The sequence below is a fragment of the Emiliania huxleyi genome (genome assembly GCF_000372725.1).
Source record: "Emiliania huxleyi CCMP1516 unplaced genomic scaffold EMIHUscaffold_115, whole genome shotgun sequence".
Lineage (NCBI taxonomy): Eukaryota > Haptophyta > Isochrysidales > Noelaerhabdaceae > Emiliania > Emiliania huxleyi.
The window spans coordinates 375,738-385,705 of NW_005201493.1; the positions used below are offsets into that span (position 1 = coordinate 375,738).

General features: G+C 66.1%; 4 protein-coding genes across 4 annotated transcripts; all 4 read left to right on the forward strand.

The window, feature by feature from the left end:
* Nucleotides 1–346: 346 nt before the first annotated feature.
* On the forward strand, nt 347–1,357 carry EMIHUDRAFT_361623 (hypothetical protein). The gene has a single exon (XM_005791191.1). The coding sequence runs from the start codon at nt 790–792 to the stop codon at nt 970–972; it is 183 nt and encodes a 60-aa protein (XP_005791248.1). The 5' UTR covers nt 347–789; the 3' UTR covers nt 973–1,357.
* An 11-nt stretch (nt 1,358–1,368) lies between these two features.
* On the forward strand, nt 1,369–1,867 carry EMIHUDRAFT_361625 (hypothetical protein; the record flags this gene model as incomplete). The annotated part of the gene is made up of 1 exon (XM_005791192.1): nt 1,369–1,867. A coding segment is annotated over one exon (499 nt), but the record flags the coding sequence as incomplete, so codon positions are not given.
* A 1,121-nt stretch (nt 1,868–2,988) lies between these two features.
* On the forward strand, nt 2,989–5,517 carry EMIHUDRAFT_224262 (formin-like protein-like protein; the record flags this gene model as incomplete). The annotated part of the gene is made up of 3 exons (XM_005791193.1): nt 2,989–3,633; nt 4,279–4,356; nt 4,510–5,517. 3 exons carry the CDS (start codon nt 2,989–2,991, stop codon nt 5,515–5,517), a joined length of 1,731 nt encoding a protein of 576 aa, XP_005791250.1.
* Nucleotides 5,518–6,462: 945 nt separating this feature from the next.
* Nucleotides 6,463–7,848, forward strand: EMIHUDRAFT_224263 (hypothetical protein; the record flags this gene model as incomplete). The annotated part of the gene is made up of 1 exon (XM_005791194.1): nt 6,463–7,848. One exon carries the CDS (start codon nt 6,463–6,465, stop codon nt 7,846–7,848), a length of 1,386 nt encoding a protein of 461 aa, XP_005791251.1.
* Between the last annotated feature and the right edge of the window lie 2,120 nt (nt 7,849–9,968).

Below are 9,968 nucleotides of genomic sequence, written 5' to 3' on the forward strand. Positions count from 1 at the left end.
CGCCCTGACGCCATCTGGGAGTCACGCCTCGACTTCCCTTGGCCACTCGACAACCGCTCGGTCTACGTGCCCTACATGGAGGCCAGGGTCGGGCGGCCGCCGCGCTCGGGGGTCAACGATCACATGGCGCTGGGCGGCCGGCTGGCGATGCGCCTGTACCTCACTCGCATCCGCTACGCCACGATGAACGCCACGGAGATCCAGGCCGGGCTCCCGTTTGCATTTGCGCCGCCGGCCACCTCTGAGCTCTTTCTGCGCGCAACCTTGCAGCGCGACCACGTCGTGGTCAAGCCGCTCGGGGGCTGGGCCTACTGCATGCTGACCAAAAACTCGCTCATGCTGCAGGGCAAGCACTCATGCGTCAAACGCTGGCAGAGGAGCCAGCGGTGCGGCAGCTTGGAGTGCCCGGTGGTGCTCAACGGGTGCTTTTGCCACAACGCGACGTGCAGCAGCCTCGCAGCCAACCGCAAGCTAAAAGACCCCGCTGGGTGCTCGGACGTCGAGGGCAGACAGCTCCTACCCGACCTGCTAAACATGTCGACGCGCTCGTCAAGCCCGCCCAGGGGCAACCACTCGTCGCCTCGTGGCGGCCACCGCCACCATCAGCACAAGGAGCCGGTGGCATCTGCAGGCGCGGCGACCCGCGCGGGGAGCGCGGCAGAGAGAGGCTCGCCACGGTCGAGGCCAGGCTGGAAGCCATGGAAGCCAGGCTGAAGAAGGCAGGGATCTGAACGGGTCCTGTGCTGCGGAGCGTGGTTTAGTTATGAGTCTCCGGCACGCGACATCTGAATGTCAGCTCTCCATGGACTCGGCGCCTTCGTTCTTCGCCCCCTCTCTCAGCTTCCCATGTCAGCGGGCACTTTCCCGCCCTCCCTGCCCAGTGCATATGCGCAATCACGGGTGCCACGCCTTCCACCACCGTGGCATGGGGAGAATCAAACACTCCTCTTTGCATTGAGCGACCAGAACTGATATATGTGATGGACGTTGCGGGTGCATAGAGTGTGAGTGTGTGTGTGTGTTGGAGTCCCAACACAGGACTTCCATCCAGACTGCCACGTCAACTGAGCTCCAGCTCACCGTAGGTGTGGTGGTGTTCAGAGTGTGGTGAGTCGAGAGAGAGAGAGAAGCGTGCGTGTGTGTGAGAGGCGTGCCCGCCGGTCACGACGGACGCCAGGAGACTATGTGCGCTGCGCGCATCTCCTGCGCACCTTGTCGTGGCGGGCATCTCCCTCGCTGCTGTTTCTTTGTGCTCCCGCCCGGCCCTTCCCTGGACGTTGCGGGTGCATAGAGTGTGAGTGTGTGTGTGTGTTGGAGTCCCAACACAGGACTTCCATCCAGACTGCCACGTCAACTGAGCGTCGTCCACAGGACGCGCAGCAGGGCTGGGTGAGCCAGGAACTGCCTCGCATCACGGAACTAAGGACCCTGCCGTCGGCGAGGGTCTTCTTGACAACACTTGTCCGGTCGCCCTTCTCGCACTCACTCTCGGCTTGGATGTGGGGTGGCAAGCCATCTTGCGGCAGATTCAACCGCACCATCGAATACTGGCTTCCGTACAACATGCAGTCTAACCAGCTGCTGCACGGCGACTTTGACCACTTCATGATGGGAAATAAGGAACCAATGGGCAAGCGGTACCGCGCCTTCGGCGAGGCGGAGTTCAACCGCACGCTCGATGTCGTGCGGCGCTTCGATCTAGTGTGCACGACGGAGGAGCTCGCGCCCTGCATGGAGCGGCTGCTGCAGGAGCTCGGTCTGCCATTGGTCAAGATTGGCCACACTGCGCCCGCGCACAACCGGATGGGCGGGCTGCCTGCAAACGAGTCCAAGGTCGTGCAGGAAGAGTGTACCGCCAAGGGGCTGGACTGCGCCGCGATTGTGGCAGAGCGGACCCGATACGACGCGAAGTTGTATGCCCGCGCGCTGGGTCTGTGGTCCGTTGCGCGCACCGCGCCTGTGAGGGCGTCCGCGAGCGCAACGATGCCGGACGCATCGTACTCACCATCACCGTCCTAGGCACTCGTTTTAGATCTAAAACATTCCCTTTCTTTTTTTGACGATACCCTCATCGCGGTCCGCTGGATATGCTGGACACACACAGCGTCGATGTCTGCGCACCCGCGTGCCGATAAAGCCGTAGGCGGCACACGCAACCGAGAGAGGCCCTTTCACGCCGCCAGTAGCGTTCCGCACTCACGCCACCAATTGCCGCCTCAGGGCGCCAGCCACCTCTTACACGCGGCCGGCGCCCTCTCGCGGTAAAAGGGTCGAGCGAGCGGGCAGAGTTGCGATGTCTGCGCAGCACCCGCGTGCCGATAGGCGGCACACGCAACCGAGAGAGGCCGTTTCACGCCGCCAGTACACAAAGAAAATTGTAATTGGGCCCTCGGGGCGGCCTTCTCTCTCTCTCTCTCTCTGTGTGTGTGTGTGTGGACGCGATACTATCACAGGCACACCACCGGAGCCGCCTAAGCGACTCCGTTAAGAACGGCAATGCACTTAGCACCGTGCACAATGCCGCTGTCCCCGCACGCTAGCTCGTTCACCGTCTGCCACGCCACGGCGGTGTGGAGAAGAAGAATTTTACAACCGAAAAATATATTCTCAAAGCCAGTCAGAGCACCGTCCAAAGGCGGGTGCTGTCGACTAAGGGACAATCTTGTCTGTCGGCAGCCGAACTTGTGATGGGACACCCTCGGAATCCAACTGCGTACTACTTGGCTAGCACGACGGCTAAGGCCGAAATCGGTTCACACCTGCTCTTGCAGGTGTGAACACAAAGGATTCGCTGTATCTACTCAGCTGCTCCGCTTACACTTACCTGTGAAGTGTGAACAGCGGATTTTGAATCAGCGTTCTCCTTGAACGATATCGGTGTCGAAACACCGCTCTGACAGCGCTCACAGCTGCGCAGATTATCCCTAGAGGACTAGTGGCAAGCGAGACGCGATTGTGTGCTCTTTGCAGGTGCTCGAGCCGCCAAGCATGGCGCATGCTATCTCAACTACGCGGGCGCGTATAATGCGGTCAAAGCTCAAACGACCGATAAAGCCGACAGACGACGAGTCGACAGCTGCAAAGCAGGGCGAGGCTGCGAAAGCGTCCGAGAGTGAGTCTGACCCGGAGTCCGACTCCTCCAACGGCGAGCGCGAAGAACTGCCGCCGCCGGCGCCACCAGGTGGGCCCCGCTTGAGTCCGTCGGAGAAGGCGGCTGCGGACAAGGTGGCTGTGGACAAGGCGGCTGCGGACAAGGCGGCTGCTAAGAAGGCGAATGCCGACAGGGTAGCTGCACTGCTGGCGGCTGCCGAGAAGACGGCTGCTAAGAAGGCGAATGCCGACAGGGTAGCTGCACTGCTGGCGGCTGCCGAGAAGACGGCTGCGGACAAGGCGGCTGCGGAGGCGGCTGCTGACAGGGCAGCTGCGCTCCTGGCGAGTGCGGAGAAGGCCGCGGCGATTGAGGCTGCGGGCGAGGAGGCTACCGCCGGTGTGGCCGCACGGATGGGCAAGCAGCACACGGCACACGCGCCCTCCGACCGCGCCACGCCGATCTCGACGCCGCCGCCCGCCCTCGAGGTGTGGCGCGCGCGCGAGGCGGCGGGCGCGCTCTCAGCGTGGCAGCTGCAGCAGGAAGTGCTGCGCGCCGCCGGCGAGGGCGGCCGTGACGAGATGGCGGCTGTGGAGGGCCTTGCCGGCTCCAGCGGCGGTGCGGCGGCGGCGGCGATCAGGCCTGACGTGGCCGTGCTGCTGCGGCGGCTCGCCGCGGTGAGCACAGATGAGACGCTCGGCCAGACGCTCCGGCTCCTCCTGCACGCGACCGAGCCGGCGGGCGGTGGAGCGCTTGTCACGCCGCCCGCACCGCCGTCACACGCGTCGCCGCCGCCAGGCAGCGGCAGAAGCGCCCTCCCGCCGTATCTCGCGCCGCCGCCGCCGGGCCGTGTGAGCTCCGCCGCCGCCGTCTCGGCCGAGGCGACGCCGCCCGTGGCCCTGTTCACGATTGAGAGTAGCGAGGCGCCGCCGCCGTCCGCGCCGCCACCGCCGCCGAGTGGAGCGCCGCCGCCGCCGCCGCCGCCGCCGCCAATTGGAGCCCCGCCGCCACCTGCACCGCCACCACCGCCGCCGATTGGCGCGCCGCCGCCGCCGGCGCCCCTCGCCGCCGGCGCCCCGAATGGTGGCGGCGGCGGGCCGCCGCCGCCGCCGCCGCCGCCGCCGCCGCCGGTCGCCAAGGCGAGCGTGCCGATGCGACCCGTGCACTGGGAGAAGCTGGTGGGTGCGCAGCTCGGCTCGTCCGTCTGGGCGAGCGTCGCGCTCGACGCGGTGCCGATTGACCTCGCGCAGACGGAGGCGCTGTTCGCGGTGCCCAAGCCGGCGCCCAAGCCTAACCACGGTGCTGACGGCGGCGGGGGCGGCGGCGCGGCGCGTGGGAGTGCAGCGGCAGTGGCGGGCGGCGGCGGCGTGGGCGGCGGCGGCGTGCCAGCGGCGGCGCCGCTGCACGTGCTCTCGGTCCAGCGCGCGACCAACGTGGGCATCTTCCTGCGCAAGACGTCGAAGCTGCTCTCGCTCGAGCGGTTGTGCGCGGCGATCGTCTCGCTCGAGGCCAGCGTGCTCGAGCCCGAGCTACTCGACTCGGTCTTGTGCAACCTGCCCGCCAAGACTTGGGCAGAGGAGGCCAAGGCGTTGCGTGCGCTCAAGCACGTGCCGCCGTCGAGCCTCGCCGCGCCCGAGCGCTTCTGCTTCGAGATGGCGCGGCTGCCACGGCTGCGGCCGATGCTGCACGCGCTGCGGCAGAAGCACACGCTGCCGCAGGCCCTCGAGCGCGCCACCGCAGCGCTCGCGACCGTCGCCACCGCCGCGCGCCAGCTGATGGACTCACCGAGCCTGCGGCTGCTGCTCGGCTCGGTGCTGGCGCACGGCAACTACCTGAACGCGGGCACAAGGCGCGGCGGTGCGCGCGGTGTCAAGCTCGAAGCGCTCGAGAAGGCGCGCGGCGTCAAGTCCGCCGACGGCCAGCACACGCTCCTCGAGCACGCCTGCGCCACCTGCGGGCTGTGGCGGCACACGCTCACGTCCGAGCTCGGCGGCGTGCGTGCCGCGTGCAAGAAGTCGTGCAAGCTGCCGCTGCTCGATGTGATCCGCATCACCATCCAGGAGCTCGAGGAGGGCGTCAACAGCGTCGCCCAGGAGATCGCGCTCTGCCCTGACCTCGACGCAGACGTCGCCGCCGACGCGTCCGCGCCGCCGCCGAAGCGTGACGGTGGTGAGCCAAGCGAGGAGGAGCGGCAGGTCGCGCTGCGCTTCCGCAGCGCGATGGCTCCATTCCACACCGACATGCGCCGCGGCCTCGACGCGCTCACCGCACACCGCGACGAGACCAAGACGCTGCTCAAGCGCCTCGCCGCCTGGCTGGGCGAGGACCCCAACCGGGCCAACCCTAACAGCATCCTCAAGGTGTGCGCGGACCTCATCGACACGGCGATCGCGTGCGCGCGCGTGTCTGCGGAGGAGCATAAAGAGTAAGCTCGCATGTCGACGGTCTCGTCAAGAAGATCGTTGGTGTTGGAAGCCGCCGCCGCCGCCGCCGCCGCCGCCGCCGCCGCCGCCGTCACCACACACCTGCACGCGCCTGCTAATCCTGTGCCAAAGATCAAGGGCGCCTCGATGGGCATCGGCATCAAACGCTTGCCATGAGCTCGGTGCGCGTCGCACGTCGCTCCTCGCACTCGTCCTCGCCGCCGACGACGCCTCGAGGATGGGGGACCTCGTCGCCGAGCTCGCCCACACGTGTGCGCAGGGCTGCCAAAGTGCCGATGGCAGAGGCGGTGCTCCTCGTCAACGAGGCGAGCGCCTGCGCGCGTGCCATCGAGCAGGAGCTCGCGCTCTGCCCCCTTCCCAGACATTGGTGACGACCTCGCGACTGACGCCGGCGCCGACGCCGGCGCCGACGCGGGCGGCGGCGCGGGCGGCGGCGACGCCGGCGCACAGGCCGCGGCGGCGCTGCCGCTCGAGCAGCAGCTCGCGCTTCCGTAGAGCGGCAGGCGCCGGGCACGCCGCCGTTGCCGCTGGCCTCGCCGCGCGACGAGAAGCAGGAGGAGGTGAAGACGACACTCCGCCGCCTCGCCGAATTGTCGGCGAGGACCCAAGCAAGGCTGACCCCGACGCGATCTTCCGCGCCGCCCGGCAGCTCCTCGACGATGCATCCGCGCAGGATCCGTGTTTATTAGGTAGACCCGTGTTTGTTAGGTAGACCTCCTTTCGGCAATTTTGGCTTCGCTGCGCTGCCTGGGGAGAGGTAAGTAGAGTAGAGGTACAGGTAGCCGTGTGTATGTGTCCGGCATGAAAGAAGAAAAAGCGAAGGAGATTTTTGGGATCTTCTTGTGGGAGGGTCCTCTCAGACCGCGAGTTAGTTATGTCGCCCGAAGTTGGTTACACCGTGCGTCCCCGAAACCGCAACGCCACGGTCATATGGAGCTCGACCCGGCCGCCCTGATCGAGCGGCTGGCCGAGCTTGATCGCGTCCTTGACAACCAAAGCACTGCTGCGCGGCAGTACGTCTCCCAGCGCAACCGGGCAGCAGGCGATGCCGTGCGCGCCGAGAAGGACATGCGCCGCCGCCGCGATGTCGCCCGCTCGGGTGTCAGGCCAGCAGATGCCGCCGAGATGGCTGAGCTGTCCGCGATCCTGCGAGACGCGCACCGCGCGACGTCGCCGCCGTGGGAGTCGCCCTCGTGGTTCAAGCTTTTCCGCCGCGTGGACGTGAATGGGTCTGGCCTGATCTCTTTTGACGAGTTTGCAAAGATGGTGCGGAGCCTGCTGAAGCTCCCAACGTCCCTGCTCTCCGAGTCGCGCCTCGAGGCGCTCTGGCTCGCCCTCGACGCGGACGGCTCCGGCTTGATCAGTAGCGGCGAGTTTGGAAAGCTCATGCGCATCGGAGCGCCGACGCCGGACTCTGCATCGGCATCAAGGCATTTTGTGTACGGGCGCAACCGGGCAGCGGGCGATGCCGTGCGCGCCGAGAAGGACATGCGCCGCCGCCGCGATGTCGCCCGCTCGGGTGTCAGGCCAGCAGACGCAGCCGAGATGGCTGAGCTGTCCGCGATCCTGCGAGACGCGCACCGCGCGACGTCGCCGCCGTGGGAGTCGCCCTCGTGGTTCAAGCTTTTCCGCCGCGTGGACGTGAATGGGTCTGGCCTGATCTCTTTTGACGAGTTTGCAAAGATGGTGCGGAGCCTGCTGAAGCTCCCAACGTCCCTGCTCTCCGAGTCGCGCCTCGAGGCGCTCTGGCTCGCCCTCGACGCGGACGGCTCCGGCCTGATTAGTAGCGGCGAGTTTGGAAAGCTCATGCGCATCGGAGCGCCGACGCCGGACTCTGCATCGGCATCAAGGCATTTTGTGTACGGGCGCAACCGGGCAGCGGGCGATGCCGTGCGCGCCGAGAAGGACATGCGCCGCCGCCGCGATGTCGCCCGCTCGGGTGTCAGGCCAGCAGACGCAGCCGAGATGGCTGAGCTGTCCGCGATCCTGCGAGACGCGCACCGCGCGACGTCGCCGCCGTGGGAGTCGCCCTCGTGGTTCAAGCTTTTCCGCCGCGTGGACGTGAATGGGTCTGGCCTGATCTCTTTTGACGAGTTTGCAAAGATGGTGCGGAGCCTGCTGAAGCTCCCAACGTCCCTGTTGTCCGAGTCGCGCCTCGAGGCGCTCTGGCTAGCCCTCGACGCGGATGGCTCTGGCCTGATTAGTAGCGGTGAGTTTGGAGCCTTCTTCAAGCTGTCGTTGCTCGAGAGCAGGAGCGAGCGCGCCAGTATCGCCCGACTGCTGAGGTCGCGGCATTGTGGCGGTGTGGTAGTGTGAGCTGGAGAGCTCAGCATCAGTCGGTTTTGACGCACGTGATGCTCGCACCTCGCAGATAAGGTAAGGTAAGGTAAATTTCTCCACACACACAAAGTGTGGTGGGGCAAGGGGGGGCGACCCTCGCATCTCCACACCCGGACACGGGTAGGATCCCCACGGCATTCAAAGTGCAAGCACTGGCCCGGTGCACGTGGGTGAGCAGCCCGGTAGGTAGTATCGAAGCGATCGAGGGGTCCCGTACCATGTGCGGAATCGACCCAATCCAGTGCTCAAGTGCCAGTATCGAAGGTGGGGAATGAAGAACAGCCAAGGCTCGGGCTGGACTCTGGACACCAGCGCGGTATGGGTGGACGCAGGACGGCAGCTTCCGCCTCGGCTCTCGACACTAGAGATCCCTTACCTAGTGTTCACCCGCTCTCTTGGCTTTTTGATCTCTTTTTTTTGCGCTCACGTCGACCCGCTTTTGCTGCCTAAGGTAAGGTAAGGTAAGGTAAACTTTTCCACACACACGTGAGGTGGTGGGGCAAGGGGGGGCAACTCCCTCGCGTCTCCACGTCCAACGATAGGAGCCCCACGGCATTCAAAGTGCGGGCAAGGCCCGGTGCGCGTGTGTGAGCGGTGTGTGTGTGTGTGTGTGTGTGTGTGTGTGTGTGTGTGTGTGTGTGTGTGTGTGTGTGTGTGTGTGTGTGTGTGTGTGTGTGTGTGTGTGTGTGTGTGTGTGTGTGTGTGTGTGTGTGTGTGTGTGTGTGTGTGTGTGTGTGTGTGTGTGTGTGTGTGTGTGAGGGCCTGTGCGGGCCACTCGTCCGTCGTCCTCCTCCGCGCCCTTTTTGCTGCCTCGTCTGGAGTGCAGACTGTTCTTCATCGAGTTCTTCACACCCTGCTCTCTAACTACCTTCCAGCACATACACGTGTCAGTCGCCACGCATCCTCTTCTCTGATTCGACTTTTTACTTCAAACGAAGAGAGTGGCACGCGCCGCAGCGTGGTGCATGCCACTGCCGCTGCTGCATGTCTCATGGTCCACGCCGCACTGTCACCGGCACCGATCGGTCCGCCCGGCTTGCTCCTCGAGAAACGACGGCGGGTCATAGAGACGAGTCTCTCTGAGAGGAGAGGGCTCACACGGCGGCTCCAGCGCACAGGTCGGGCTCGATCTCCTGCCAGCTGAGGTCGTGTGAGCAGGGGCTCGGCAGCAGCTGCGGGCTGGCCAGCTGCCGTGGGCTCGCGCCTAGGCTCGCGCCATCGCCTTTTGCGCCCGCCGTCGGCGTCGCGGCCCAAAACCTCAAAACCCCTCTAAATTGAAATTATAATTTGGAAGGGTCGAGGCTGTACGTGCAGACGCACTCCATGCAAAAGAGGCGCTCCGGCGGCCGCGCGAGCACGCGCGCGAACCGCTCGCTCGGCGTCTCAGCGCCGTACCGCCCATAGTCGGCAGGGACGGCGCCCGTGGGCGGCGGCGGCTGCGCGGGCGGCGTCACGCCACGCAGCAAGTTGATCGCGGACAAAGACAGCGACGCCTCGCACGCACAGAGCCCCGGCGGCGGCGCGGGAGCCGCCGCCGCCGCCGCGGAAGCCGCCGCCGCCGCCGCGGAAGCCGCCGCCGCCGCCGCGCGACCGGCCTCGTCGGCCGCACCCTCGTCAGCCGCGCCCTTGTCAGCCGCGCCCTCGACGGCCGCGCCCTCGACGGCCGCAAGGATCTGCTCCGCGATCGCGCGGACGACCGGCACGCACACCGCGTTGCCAAGCTGCGTGTACAGCTTGCCGCCCCGCAGGACAAAGCTGTCTGGGAAGCCTACCGCACCACCCACGGGACTGAACCCACACCGGATTCGGCACTCTGGAGGTATGGTAGGACGCCCTGCAGCCGCGCGCACTCGCGCTCCGTGTAGAAGCGAGGCCTGCCCGAGATGACCCAAGATTACCCGAGAGTACCCGAGATCACCCGAGATCACCCGAGATGACCCGAGATGACCCGAGATGACCCGAGATGACCCGAGATGACCCGAGATGACCCGAGATGACCCGAGAGGACTTTGTGTAGAAGCGAGGCCTGCCCGCCCGATCCCACGGGTCCGCGTCGCCCGCGCCGCCGCTCGCCCGCCGCGCCTCCTCCCCGCCCC

Excerpts from the sequence above, each read along its gene's own strand:
- EMIHUDRAFT_361623 (XM_005791191.1), top strand. The coding sequence starts at position 790 with ATGTCAGCTCTCCATGGACTCGGCGCCTTCGTTCTTCGCCCCCTCTCT.